The sequence below is a fragment of the Macrosteles quadrilineatus genome, unplaced genomic scaffold (assembly GCF_028750875.1).
Source record: "Macrosteles quadrilineatus isolate MER2022 unplaced genomic scaffold, UCM_ALF_1.0 Scaffold_5__1_contigs__length_97177068, whole genome shotgun sequence".
Taxonomy (NCBI): domain Eukaryota; kingdom Metazoa; phylum Arthropoda; class Insecta; order Hemiptera; family Cicadellidae; genus Macrosteles; species Macrosteles quadrilineatus.
This window is the reverse complement of record NW_026542598.1, coordinates 94,719,029-94,734,363: the sequence shown is the minus strand read 5'-3', so window position 1 is coordinate 94,734,363 and position 15,335 is coordinate 94,719,029. Positions and strand designations below refer to the sequence as shown.

Here is a 15,335-nt window from a genome sequence, read left to right as displayed (position 1 = left end):
AAAAAGTCTGGAAACGGTTTAATATTTTTTTAACTAAACCCGTTAGAAAATTCAAACCTTTCACATCAACTTACATGAATAAAAACTACTTTTTCCAAGCATTGTCATTTTTTTACCTCTACCAGGGGACGACCCATGAGGAGTAGGTACATAATCTTTAATGTAAGCATAGGTTGATATGCACATCATTTTAAAGGTCTGGTCAAGGGGAGTTCATTGCAGGAAACCGCATCAAAAAAGGTTCATCCGTTACAAAATGGCAGCTGTTCAAAGTTCTTGTGAAATATACCTGCACAGGCTTTAGTATGGGCAAATACTCGTATTAAATATCAGCTTGAGAGCTTAAACTGTATTTTAAAGTCAACTAGCTCATAGACTAATAGTATTCAATCTTCAAAACAAATTTAACCGGGTTTCAGATTTCCCTGCTAATGTTGACTATGAGTATCTACCAATACTAAGGCCTCTGCATGTATATTCCGCAAGAACTTTGGACTGCCGCCATTTTGTAACGGATGAACCTTTTTTGACGCGGTTTCCGGCAATGAACTCCACTTGACCAGACCTTTAAAATGATGTGCATATAAACCTATGCTTACATTAAAGATTATGTACCTACTCCTAGTGGGCCGTCCCCTGGTGAAGGTCAAATAATGGCAGTAATTGCAAAAAATAGTTTTCATACATATAAGTTGATGTGAAAGGTTTGAATTTTCTAACGAATTTAGTTAAAAAGATACTAAACCGTTTCCAGACTTTTTTGTCACCCTGTATACTTGTACTCCTTGCTCAAACAATAATTTAACCAAAATTGCAAAAACACACTCCTCTGGAAGCGTTTAATTTCCAAGCGTTTCCTCTCTTTTCGCCAGTTTCCCAGGTTGGACAATTGAGGAGCGATTGTTGTGTCCCCTCGGACCAAGGTCAGCTGTTCTCGCAACAATGCGCCAGTTTTCCCAAGATTACCGCGCAGACTCAAGGTCCGGGCATGCGCTGTGCGAGGAGCGCGGGTGTGCGTGCGCGCGAGAGATGTTCGTGGTGTTAATTATGATTAATTAATCAGGCCGAGCTGGGATGCGAGCGGAAGTACAGATTGTTATCTGGGGTGATCCGACGGACGTCTGTGGAGTGATACGGTCGGTGGAGTTGACCAGTAGACGTTACACAGAATCTCGGCTTTGTTTGAGTGTTTATATCTCGCTCCTTTCTACAGGTAAAAAAGTCATAAAAAGTGTTGCCTAAAACCTTTAAGTGTAGATTTGCTACCCATGAGTGTGTTTAAATGTAGTGTGTCCATGAGTGTGTCCATGAGTGTGTCCATGGTCTTTATATGTAACGCAGATTTTTTGTTAGATTGTCGAGTGACAACCGTCATCTAAGTACAGAACCGATCCTGCGTCAGCTGGTTGCGAGTTCGATTCCAAAATTACCTCCATTCTTGAAGGCGATACATATACTTGTGTTGAAAATATTTCATGGAAACATAATTAATTAGGCAGATATGAATTCCATGCCAATAATTTGATTGGACCTTGGAATTATCGATGATAAATATAGCAAACTGCACAGTAAAGGGGCAATGTGTTTTTGGACATCTACCAATCATTGGGTCGAATCAGTGTTAAAATGATTACTGTATAATATTGTGAACAGAAATGCGTATAGTTAGATGTAATAAAGAGCACAGATGGTTACACCCATGCAATGCACAAATAAGTTATTGTTGGTGAATTACTGATTGGAAATTTGAACTTTCCCGAGATAACTTCCAGCCAACTTATTTGATGGATAAGCTATCGCCCTGGATCTAAAACTCTGTTAAAAATTCATCTTATCAATGGTGATATCTATTGAAGAGCATTCTTGGTCAAAGATAAATTTTTGTTAAATACCAACACACGGGAGTCGAAATGTTTGATGTTCGCCTGGAATTTGAATTATTGTCTGTTTAGAATCTGATGCTTTGTGACATTATGAATTATCTGGTCGAGCGGCGTTTATCTGGTTGCGAATCTATTGTACTCGTTCAACAACTATGTGAGGTATGTCAGGTGAACATTCTGATAAATTCCAACGGGCTTACTCAGATAACTTGGAAAACTTCGCGCAAAAATATGAAAGTTAGCAACAATAAAAAAACTCGCCAATCAATTTCTACAATATCTAAAAGAAATAAAAATTTCATAGTGAAGCGACGACAATGAAGCAATATCATCAGGTTGATTGCTAAGAAAGGGCTGGAGGGGCTGGAGACCGCAGAACAACAAATTAAAATAATATCTAATGTTTTTATGGTTGCCAAGAAAACGTGATCAATACACAGCGCCCGCATTCTGTCGCTAGGCAATAGCTTGGCCTGCGCTCTGGTGACCAATGGCGGAACTGGCGTTGCTAGGCAACCAGGTGAGGAACAGACGCTACTACAGGCGTGGCTTGTCATCTGTTGTGACGAGTTGTGAGAAATAACAGCTGGACTGGAGAAAAATGTAATTGTTGAAATTGAGAAATTTTTTTGATTGTTAAATTGAGAAAATAATTGACATTAATCTTTTGTAATGGCTTTATAATACTCGGCGATAGCTGTACCTGTAGTCCAAATTCATAACATTCTGCTACTCGAAGACAAAGGAGTGAAGCACTTCTTCCTCTTTGACAAAAAAAATCGACATACGCATAATGAAACTTACATTTTGGAATTAGGAAATTAAAACATAAAACAAAAATAATATAAAAAGCTGGATTTTCCTACGTAAACATTTAAATTATTATGTAAAAGATATTGTAAACATATTTCTAAATTTCAATAAGTGTATCTAAATCGTTAAATGATTAATATTGTGACATTTAGGGTAAGAATATATTTTCGCATCACTTTAGCTATTCGTTCGCGGGAGTTGTTTCCTTGATTTTATTATAGTGTGAATGTTATTTCGTCGCTTCTTACACAAGATAAGCCATGCACTGAATAATTGTAAGAATCTATTATTTCCCTCTCTCAAATTCTTCCCAAACTCAAAAACCTTGCAAACTTTTTGAACCACATTGCTCAGCCTTCTATATATCCTGGACAAATGTTGTACCTACTAAACTAAAAATAGAGAATACATCATTAAATAACCTTCAACACATGTTTAGATAAGTGTATTTAATACACATAATGACGTGAGTGGACAAAGAGCGGGTTTGGTGTGCGTGCGAGAGTAGACCGTGAGTCATTTTACACGCCAGTGAGTCATCTGTCTCTGTCTACTCATACTCACCTGCTCTCGCCGTGCAGTCTGGACTCTAGACTCTAGACTGAAACAAGATGACTCAGGTGTTTCAAACTGGGATTTACCATTTACCTGATTCCAATCTTGAACTAATAGCTTGTTCAAACCAAAGCGTTGATGATAGTATGTATGGTTTTATTCGGCTGTTACACACTGGATCAGCTGTTTTCCCATTGTTGTAATGTAATAAATCAGCTGTTTTCGTTAGTAAAATCCTAAATAATTATTGTTGCTGCTAATCAGTGAATAGGCTACAGAATTCGTACAACATCTGGATAGGCCTCTTATGTTTTCATTATTTGTCTACTATCTTTCAGTAATCATGTTTACTTTTTTTCAAGGACGTAACTAATGTTCGTAAATATGTTACTTTGGTGAGAAAAATGAATTATTGAGTTGCACTCAAGCCCAATGAACGGATAACAAACTTAAAGTAAAAAATACAACTTCGCCGCTAAAATTAAAATCTTGCTGTTTTGACTCTAAATTTAACGGTCTTTCAATATTTGTTTTCTGTTTAAATCGTGTTAACAACGTACGTACTGGATTAGCGAGAGCGGGATTAACATAATAAATTAGATACAGTATTTCGCAATCAAAACTATCGCCAACTTCAATAATTGTAATGGGGGCTTCAATATTTTATAAATCCAATTTATATTACAAACAATTACAATCAATCAATTATAACATAACAACGTATCAATTGACTCCACTTTGCCACCCTATAAGCCAACCCCTGATAAGATAACTGATTGATTGGAGGCGTTGATCACGTATAGGGTGTGTGTGTAGTGGCCCCACTGGGATTTACAACAATACTGTGATTCTGCATGGTTGGCACCCCTAGTGGTGTATTGCTACAAGGGTGGCACCCCTGCTTCCCCTCGCCCGGTAAATGTCATAGCTCATTGACACGGTAAATACCACTGGCGGTTTTGTGTAATTGGTTTCATTATTATACTGCAACAAATTTGATTGCCAACAATGGTTTTTATTTCAGTATACTTTCGACTCACCATACTGTTTAATTATTTTACAATGTAACGAATTGTAAGCGGTTTGGTCGTAGTTTGACAATTGGTGTGTCACTGCTTATATTTTAAAATACTATAAGATGCTCTATAGAGACTAATTGTGTACAAACTAACTGTTTTTTGTACATTCTTTATATTTAGATTTTTTATTCAGAAACTCTTAAGTATAAAGATTACAGCGGAGGGCTCTATATAAAGGGGGTCCTCTAAAGAATACAATAAAAGGTAGGGCTATAGGCTAGAACCGAGACATGACCTAAAACTTCAATCGTGAATTGTTACATACGAGCTATATATACAGTAGTCGTATAGTGTAAAAAATTCGACCTATCAACCTCCTACCTAATTACACCCACACAAACGTTTTTTTACTAGCGTGCCGAAGAACTTTAACCTCAAAGTAACAACCAAATCTCACAAAGGCTGGGAAAATGGGAAGTAATAGAGATTAAGAGAATCATCAGAGGTCAATTTGGGGTGGTTCCCCTTCCACAAGGGTAGGCGTCCAGGCGTCCACCCCCTGCTGTCTCCCGGACAATTGACTGTTCCCATCAACGGCCCACTAGTGTTATTGTTGAACAACAATGAATACAATACAGTGTGTCGCTTTCAACGCAGTAGGGAGGGCCTGGAAGTCGATCAGGTGGCGACATGTTTTACTATGATATTTAATGGGGATGTTATTTGACTGTTTTTGCTATTTTTAGTTTGGGTTTTATTTATAGACTATTTATTCTATTGTGTGTTAATTTTTTTGTTGAAAATTGCGTATAATAGTCAGATGTAATAATGTCTAGTAAGCATCTGATCTTTGGTTTACGATTCTACTTGTAAATTCGGATCGTTTTAGATTTTGTGGCACAATTATTGACAAATGGACTTATATCACTTGAAAATGTTTATCCTAGTAAACACTTGCAGAGTTTAATTAATGCTGTTCTTAGTTGTCAATTTGACTTTGTCTCTTTGTTGCTTATAAATCCACTGCTAGTAGCCTAAACACGTTTTCCGTAATGCCGTTTACATTGCATAAAAACTTCGTCATTTGTTGTAGCCTAATTGGTTATAATTTAGTTTTCCGATAAATAATCCAAATTTATTCGGTTAATTTATAATGTTAATTAAAAAGTAAAAACCATTAAAATATTCATTCAGATGTGTTTTCGTTCCATCGTGTTCGAGTCTTCCTTAGTGGAAGCCATGTTGGATTTCTTCCCCATAAGAACAATGTTAACTTTGTGTCCAAATATCTCATCAGCAAATTGTCATATAATTATGGATAAGGAGTTAAATTTAAGGAATTGCGGTCCTCTAGAGATTGACGTTTTTCATTTCACAATTTTTAATTTTTATAATGAATAATTGATTATTAATTAGCTTAAAATTAAGCTAATTATTGAAAGGAAATTAAAATGGATTTTCGAAATTCAAAAACCTCAGTCACGAGTCTATTATGTTAAAAATACAAATTATAAATTTCAAAGCTATATCTTAACAAATAACGCCGTTACGTGTCCACAAATGATGTAATGTTTAACATTGTTCTTATGGGGAAGAAATCCAACATGGCTTCCACTAAGGAAGACTCTTAACTGCCTCAAAAATACATTTATACCCTTTCTTTTCAGACGAGTTTTAGATGTACCATCAGTGTAAGGAAATTAAAACCTTATCATCGTCTATTCGTCCGTTACGCAGGAAACCCCTTCCACATCCAATAAATTAGTGAGACAGTTAAATAGCCAACTCTGCTGGTCGTGGGTGGGGGGAGGGCGTAGTAACGTATTTTGAAGACAGGTGCCGTTGTGGCAGGTGCAGCCCTCGCAACAATGATACAAGTTCACAAGGTCGTTGAATTGGAGTTCAGTTCTAGCTTTTTAATAAAGATCGTAACGTATTTTTGGCTTTTCAAAGGTTTTGTAATTTACTATTTTCAAATGGCGTCCGTGGTGAAACGGTGTTTAAGTTACGTATTATTTGTACGTTGATGGTCATTGAAAGTAGCTACGTATAAATAAAGTATAACATTTTTCAATAAGTGTTAGAAAGAGTCACCATCTTATCAGAGACTAAAGAATGTTTATTTTCTCTTAGAACAGCCTCCAGTGGTGTTTCCAAGAAACGTTATTAAAGAATTTTAACAATCATGAGCACAGATTTCTTGACTAATTGAATTAATCATCTGCCTCAATTTAAATTTGGCCAGGTTATTAACTTGTCTACCACATGTTTTAGTATTACGAGAATGATACATTTCGAACTTTCGTGATGTGAAATATTTTAATGTTTCTAGCTTTCTAAATAACCGCCGTAAATGTTTAGTCCCTATAATTCAAAATTATGTTTACAATATAACTGGAATAAATTTAATGTTCCCTAAATTAACTAAGACAACGTAAACTAGCAAAAGGTTGAAATAGATAAAATCAAATGAAACATTATAAGGACATTTTTGTTACGAACAGATTGTTCTTCGTTTCTCCTCGATACAAACGGTAGACGCCTTCAATCTGGACAACGCAAAACAGATACAGACGGAATAATTCTAACAGTGTACTGTAGCCTTGGTAACCACAGAGTAGCATGAGAAATAACACTGCAGGGAATCCCTCCTAATTCACAAAGTAAAATTTTTGTTTTACCAATAATATAACTTTTTTAAATCTTTGATTTAAAACTTACAAAAATTTGAATATTTATGAATTAATAAATAAAACTCGAAAGGCTACATAAATTTTAATGTGTGTTTGGGTACTGATTATTTTACATTAATAATATTATTGCAGCTAAGAAACCGTAACTTTAGAGGTTTAAAACACAATAAATGACATATCCAAATTATTGTCATCATTTATCATTGTAGAAAACATCCAAATGTTAGCAAACTTTGCTGAGAGCTAAAAATCTTAAACATTTCTATGTTTGTTTCAGGTGGACGATTGACACTGTATTTCTGCCCCTAAAGATTCTGCGGGTGGAAACATGCAGGACACCCCTTGTGAAACTGGCTTTTCACCAGCCCCAGCCCCTACTCATGGTAAGTGATATGTCATGCAACTTTTGATATTTTACCCTCTGGTTCAAAACCAATGATTGCCAATTTTGAAAATCAACTGCCAATTATTTGGTAATTATTTTCTCAATTATTTGGTAAAACTATTTGAAACATTTCTGATACCAAGTCAATGATAAAGTCAAGTTCCAAGACTCCAATTTTGATTTCAGTAAGTAACATTTTAACATTGACAAAACAAAACTAATTACTATTAAATAAGCCTGTAAGTCATTAAAAGTATTGTATTTTGAAACTGTTACAAGACCAAATGTAAGCTCAGAGAGATATCGGTAAAGAACTGGTTTTAGAGTGATACGAAAGTGACGAAGCGCCAGTACTTAAATAAATATCTACATTTTGTGCCAATAAACATATCATTATTGTTGATAATTGTAACACCTATTTAGAGTTTTTAAATACTGCGATCAGAAAGCATTTTTTGTATTACTATTGAACTAAATAAGCCAGAATAATTGTTTAAACATCATTAGTCCCTTTCATAGGAATTATCAATTTCACTACACTAAACAATTATACAATCTTTAACTACTAGAACAATAAATTAATACATACTATGTTTTGTGCCTGTACAGATATGACTTTGAACCCTCTGCAAGTCCCAAGAATGGAGAAGGCCACAGAAGACAAACCCCTCGACCATGACACCAAAGAAGAAAACCAAGCCAAAGAAACCCATAGCACTGATGATGATAAACCAGTTAACAACAACACCATCCAACCTCCAAACCAACCAAACCAAACTCCAGAGGTAAGTTTGAGAAAATGTGTACAGGACTGAAAATCCTCTGCAACTACTTGAGTTTATAGTGTAGAATTTATTGCAGATTATTCCCAAAGCTTAAAAAAAAATATTTAACTCCACAGGTTTAAAACAGTGGAGTGAACTTGCATCAACTGTTTGAATGGAGTAATCAACAGTTAGTTTTGTCTATACAGTAAAAAAAATTCACAATTAAATACAATTCTTAAATAAGTGATGTCAATTTGTTTGAATGCAATAATAAACCTTAATAACTAAACATGTTAATACGTTCTATTACATAGTCGTATAATAGATATTATCATAGATTAAAGTTTAATCTATGATATTACTTTGATGTTTGGCTGTTCAGCTAAAGAATAAATCAAGATAATTTTGATTTAAAAATTCATTTCAATGCCACTAAAAATTGATTATGATTTTTCATTAAATACAGTATCACCTTTGTAGGATTTTAGAAAAATAAACATTTGTCATCATGGGTGATGGTTTGTCGTTGGTCATCAGCTGAACAATGCAGTTACAATATCAATTACAATACACCCTTAACGAGTGATGTGGGTTGTTTCAAGTAGCCTACAGCGGTTTTTACTGTTATTATCTTATACTCTGGTTGTTTTGCTAATCAAGTGTATTTCTGTCTGCAGGTTGTCACCAAGCAAGCAGACAACTTTGGAGATGTCCAATATGGCTGTCCGGTGTGTGACATGGTGCTTTTTTCCTCTCACGACTTCACCATCCACATCAGGTCACACAAACCCGAGGATCTCGGTTTCATCTCATCGTCTGGGAAAAACCTCGTGTGCCAAATCTGCTGCAAGGTGATGACTTCGGAAGCGTCGCTGGACAAGCACATTCTGACACATTCAAGAGAGCAACAATTCAAATGCAAAATTTGCGGAACCATGTTCACCTCCATCGGGACCCTACATTACCACATGAGAAGTCACAGCTCGGAAAACAGGGATTCTTACAACTACGACAGTGACGCTAGTTCTGAGAGTCTTGGATCTCCAAAATCGTTTTCATCTCTGCCGACAACTCAAAAAAGAAGAAGGGTGTCTAGAACTGCTTCAGAGTACAACAACAACGTCATTGAGTTTTCACCTTACAGATCTGAACATAAGAGGAAAACAGAAGACGACTTTGGATCGTCTAAGAGAAAGAAAAGTGAAAAGAGTAAATTTGATTGTTCTTTTTGTGGTAAAACAGGTTTCCTTTCACTGAACCTGCTTGAGACCCATATTGAAGAATGCCATCCTGACTATGTAGCAAAATGTACTCCTTGTAATTTGGTTTTCAAAAACCACAGAGTATTAAACCTCCATCGGTACATGGTTCATCATTCGGAGTTGAAAGATCGTTCGGTCGGAAATGTTAAAGAAACAATTGGATTTAAAGACTTGACATTTGTGGATTTTTCAAGTGAAAAATTCCCTCATATTGCAAGAGCGATGTGTGAGCAGAGTTTGCACCTGGCGAGTAGTATGTTTCACAGGTTTCAATGTGACAAATGTAGCAGAGCGTTTCCTTGCGGATCTGCTCTCAATATTCACAGACAAGGCTGTGGACAGGAGAACTACGCTTCTTCGGGGGAGAGCTGCCACCAAGACAACGACTTTTCCTCCAGCGATGAAGCTCCAACAGATCTCAGCAGCGCTGGTAAAAGAGGCTCTTGGAGTGAAACCAAAGTATCCGAGAGTTCTGACGATGTTGAAGAGGAACGTAAAAGATTTAACTTCTTTGCAGGACTCGATTTACAAAATAAATCAATTGTGAATACTCCTCCGCAGACCTGTCCTCCCACTTCTCTAAATCTCCGGAGGGATCTTTATTTCAACCAAAACAATTCAGAGAGTAAAGATCTGGCTGATATCCAAAGCATCATTTCCGTTACTTCTGCTGGAGGTTTGCTTCACGATTTGTCAAAGTCTCCTCAACCAACTGTCTTGGAAGTGACACCCCCAGACTCTGGCTCTAGAGCTGGAACTTTTGAGTCAGCTATTGCTGACGAGGAACAGCAAGACTGTTTTGCTGCTGAGTTTAGAAAAATGAAACTGCGAGGAGAATTTCCTTGTAGATTGTGCAAAGCAATTTTTCCAAACTTGAGAGCTCTGAAGGGCCATAATAGGGTTCATTTGACCAGCAGTGGTGGACAAAACCCAGTGCCTTATCGCTGCAACATGTGTCCGCACTACAGCTCAGATAAGTCTGCATTGATCAGGCACATGCGCACACACAATGGGGACAGGCCATATGAATGTGCCCTTTGTCATTATGCCTTCACTACAAAAGCAAACTGTGAACGCCACCTTAGAAATAGACACGCTAAGATGACTCGTGAAGATGTGAAAAAATCAATTATTTACCATCCTTCAGAAGACCCAACAAATGATGCAGATCATAAACCAAACCGTGATGATGTCAAACGTTCTCTGTTCTCTGAGTCAGATCAGTTGAATCGCATCGAGAGTAAGGACAGTTTCAAAATTGAGAATACTCACAGTTTTACCAAACAAAACTTGGAAACACCCAATATTGTTTTTGAAAAAGCAAACTTGCCAAAGGCTTCACCATTTGCTTATGTTCAAAAGGCTCCAAGTGTTAATGATATTACTGTCAATGAAACTGTACAAAGAAAATGTCTCGACGTAGGAACCATGACCCAAGAAGAAAATGATGTGCGGATTCCAGTGTACCATGCAAATACTACTCCAGATAAAACCGACAGTGATACAGATGCTCCATTGGATCTATCTATGGATGTTTTAGACTTGAGTAAAAAGAAAGCTACTCCTAGAGAACAACCTATAATAAGTAAAAATGAAGTGTTTGAAAATGCAGAAGAATTAGAACCACAAGATTTGTCAAAAAAGCCAAACTTACCAGTAGAGAAAAGGGCGATCTCAATCATAGAACCCAAGGAAACAATCCCAATACATAGAAATATTCCTGAAACAAATAATGAAGACAAAATAAACACTTCTGCTCAGTCACCTCATCCAACTTATGAAAATGAAAATCCTGTTTTACCCAACCCCTTGGCAAAGTTAGACCTCTCAAAGTTTTATCCAGCGAATGCCCATCCATTTTATTTGAATGCCAATGGACCTTTTCCTGCATTTACACCATCTGTCATGCCTAATGGTTCCTATCCACCATACTTCATACCACCTCCTCCAGGTTTTTTCCCTGGAAACTCCGGCCAAGATTTTGTTGAAATTAAGGAAAGACTTCAAAAAGAGTTGATTAGAGGTCTTCAACTGACATCAGGTGGATCTCTCGTTCTTGATCAGCTGGCAATGGTGAATGCAGCTGATAGAATTCAATCTCTTCAACAGCAAGCCATGGCAGAATACAATTGGCGAATAGAAAACTCTAGGGAAGAAAGAACATTCTCCCCGTCGATGAAAGAAAAAATTCCCGTTCATGAAAGTGAAAAAGACACAAGAACCCCAGAAATAAACCATTCTAAGTTACAAGAAAAATTGGCCCAGCCTAAACCCAAACAAGAAACTTCATCTTCAGTTAAAATGGTCATAAAGAATGGTGTTTTAATTCCCAAGCAGAAACAAAGGCGTTACCGCACAGAGCGACCGTTCTCTTGCGAACATTGTGCTGCAAGATTCACGTTGAGGTCCAACATGGAACGGCACATTAAACAACAACATCCACAATACTGGTCTCAAAGACAGAGGAATGCCATAACAATGCCAGCCAGACGCAATCATTCTATCGTTCCTAAAGTGCCTCAAAGCTTACTCAACCACAGTCAGTATTATTCACAATCTGGAATGCCCAACATGAGTATTAAATCTGAAGATGATTCAAAGTCCTCGATCAACAGCGACTTCAACGCTGATAAATTCACCCTGGAGGGAAAACATTGTATATCAGAAGAAGTGAAGAATGCTATTGCTCTCCAGCTGAAATCGAAGAATCCATCTTCAGAGTCTGTAAATGATGACCATGAAAACGAAGAACTTATGGAAGAAGAGGAGGATGAAGATCTAGTCATCGATGAAGAAAAGAATGATGAGGTCGATGATCAAGATGGTGAGCAGAACGAAGAAGAAATTTCATTCAGAAAAAAGATGTGTATGAGAGAAGACAGCGCAGATTTAGCAAGTGTCTCCAGGCTTCTTGACAATGCTTCAACTCAGACCTTTCGCCAATATTTCCATTCCGAGGAAGATCAGCCTGGAGGTGATGGAAGTGATGAAGATGAGGAGGGGTTGGTAGCAGCAGGCAGTGCCAGTGAAGGATGCAACTCAGGCAGCGATGAGAACAGGTAAGCATTCTCAGTAACTTTAAAAAATTAAATTTTGTATGATGAAAACCAGATTAAACATCTAGCTGTGTAGTGTCTAATTACCCACCTATCAACAAAATTGAATTGTATAAACCTGCTGAACTACAAAGGTTGCATTAATAACACTTCATCTTTTTACTGAGATATTTTAACAGATAATAATACTGTCCTTACAATAAGTATTTGTTAAATTGAGTTCAAATGTTCTCGATAGTTGTAAATCATAGTTAAATATTACTTTGCACTCTGATTAATTTAATGTAATAAAAACAATTCAAAATCAATGAAAATATTGCAATAATTTAACTGCCGAGCAGATTTAAAACATGACGAAATGCCAAAGTTTATGGTCATAATTGGATCTTTCCTAACCCAATACAGTTCTTCTTCATTTCAATTTTGAATAACAAACTGGAATTAGTAAAATCACTTAAGAAATTAATTTTGTTTACAGGTCAGAATCAGAAAACAACAGCACACACCCTCCAGCTGTGAAGAAGAAGAGTGCATACTCCATGGCTCCAAACAGAGTTTCCTGTCCGTACTGCGCCAGGAAGTTCCCTTGGTCTTCTTCTCTCCGTCGACACGTTCTGACACACACGGGTCAGAAACCTTACAAGTGTTCTTTCTGTCCTCTCCTCTTCACGACAAAGTCCAACTGTGATCGTCACTTGCTGCGCAAACACGGAGGAGGAACTCCCACGACGACCGAAGTGCCTCCTACTGTCACGGAACAACCCAACGGACCAAACTACACCATGAGGAACGTCCCCGAAAGGCCTTACAAGTGCAAGAACTGTCCTAGCTCTACATTCTCCACCCTCAGCAACCTAAAGAAACACCTCTCCACCAAACACCAACCAGGCGCGTTCAAGAACGACCAGAGTGGATACGAAAGCCATGGCAGTGCGAGCGAGGAGATTGACGTTTGTGATGAAGTGAAAGACGAAGAGAAAGAAAAAAGGCCGATCACAGATTTGAGAGAGATCCATCCTAGTCATACTGAAAGTCATAACTTCAAGCAAGAGACGTTTGTTGCGACCCCGTCAGATTTACCGTTTAAGTGTCATCTTTGCGAAGGCAGTTTTGCCGAGCGGCAGGAAGCGTTGGATCACATCCGAGACAGCCACAGCTCTGAGTTCCAACTGTTGGTGTCGAAGGGAGCATTGGAGGTGGGGGCTGCTGCAGAAGAGAACCATCCAACTGAAGAGAATGGAGAAGAAAACTTGGAACAGCTGAGGGGGAAGTTTCCAGACTACGCCAATAGAAAGGTTTGTATATTTGATAAAATGTTGACTGTAGTATGCACTATGAAAAGCATTTACTGTCATCATGGTACAGATACTGTTCATCAAGAAAAATTTGCTTTTGTTTCTTTTTCTGATGTGTAATTTTAGGGAAAATTTTTAAAAATATCTAATGATTCTGCTGACACCATATAAATACCTAAATGTTAAAACCATACATTTATGAGTAAAATGTGTGGATACCTTAGCCAGGTGATACAGAAAAGCTACCAGTTGACACACACTTAAGAAATAATTGTAGTGATTTATTTACCTTTTTTAAATCTTGATAATCAACGGAAATAAAAATAAATAGATAGGCCTAATTGCGAAAGACCCTAAAACATAGCAAGAAAATGTTTAAAATATGCTCTACCAGTATTGAATATTTTTTCAAACGGTTTTTTAATACTTTGATAATTGTTTCCAATTAACTCAATATTTTGGATTTTGTATTTTCATCCTTAAATTAAAGACATGAGGATAACTTACTCCTCCTAGCGTTTCTTTTTCAATCTATGAAAAGCAACCTGTTATAGGCAAGTAAAACATTTCAGTGGTTACTTCTGATTCTATAGCCAATACGTAACACTTATAAAAAAATTTTCAAGTCAACATTATCAAACATTAACTACTTTTTGTTTGTTCAGGTGATGTGTGCCTTCTGTCTGCGACGTTTCTGGTCCGCCGAAGATCTAAGACGCCACATGCGAACGCACACGGGAGAGCGACCATTCTCTTGCGACATCTGCAGACGACGCTTCACTCTCAAGCACAGCATGCTGCGACATCGCAAGAAACATTCGTTCCCCGCTCCCGAGGACACTTCTCCAGCCAGTGACGAAGAGACAGCACCCAACAATAATAACAACAACTACAACACCATTCTGACCAAGCACTGGGCTAAGTCTCGGATGGAGGAGGATTCAGATTTAATCAGTAACCTCCTCGGAATCCAAGACAAAACTATCGTCGATAAAATGTTGCTTTCAAAGTCTGCTGAGGATGCTGCTAAATTGCTAGGTGTCAAGAAGTAATTTGAGAAAAAGCTACAATTTTCTATGTTTATCATCAATATTTAAGTATTACCTCAAAGTTCATCGTGTAATTTCGGTATAGACAAAGTCTTACTTTTGATTCTTGATGCAGATGTAGATTATCATTTTTTCATGAAACAGAAGCCAGATTTTACTTAATGATATCCTAGATCCAACCCCAGACAAAGTGTGCGACTGTCAAAGTTCTATTGTCATTTAGTTTTTCATATGATGATAGCTAATGTGACAGCTATTGTTTACAACCAGACATTCTTTTGGTTGAGAATGATTCGAATATTGGTGAGGCAGAAAACAAATGAGAGCTGCACATTTTGGCTGTGGGTTGCATTCAAGTTAAATTTAATAACGATCCAGTAAAAAAACCTGGAAAGGAGAGGTCTACTTCATGTTATCCATAGTCAAATTACGTTAAACGTTTTTCTGTACTCAAAATCTTCTACTGGAGTTTAAAAACTTAAATCGATATCTTTATATCTGTCATTGTATTGTAATGTTTTTACGATAAGCTAGTCAATGATAAGGACTCCTTCAGAC

At 37.2% G+C, this 15,335-nt stretch overlaps 1 protein-coding gene across 1 annotated transcript in view; it reads left to right on the top strand.

Moving 5' to 3' along the window:
- The window catches only part of LOC128994212 (ras-responsive element-binding protein 1-like), a 45,306-nt gene extending 30,190 nt beyond the window's left edge, over positions 1-15,116 (top strand). The window contains exons 2-6 of the mRNA XM_054418593.1: positions 7,241-7,346; positions 7,958-8,133; positions 8,793-12,436; positions 12,912-13,728; positions 14,394-15,116. Coding sequence (XP_054274568.1) covers positions 7,292-7,346; positions 7,958-8,133; positions 8,793-12,436; positions 12,912-13,728; positions 14,394-14,780 — 5,079 coding nt within the window. The 5' untranslated portion in view covers positions 7,241-7,291 and the 3' untranslated portion in view covers positions 14,781-15,116. The remainder of the gene's footprint in view (positions 1-7,240; positions 7,347-7,957; positions 8,134-8,792; positions 12,437-12,911; positions 13,729-14,393) is intronic.
- The last annotated feature ends 219 nt before the right edge of the window (positions 15,117-15,335 follow it).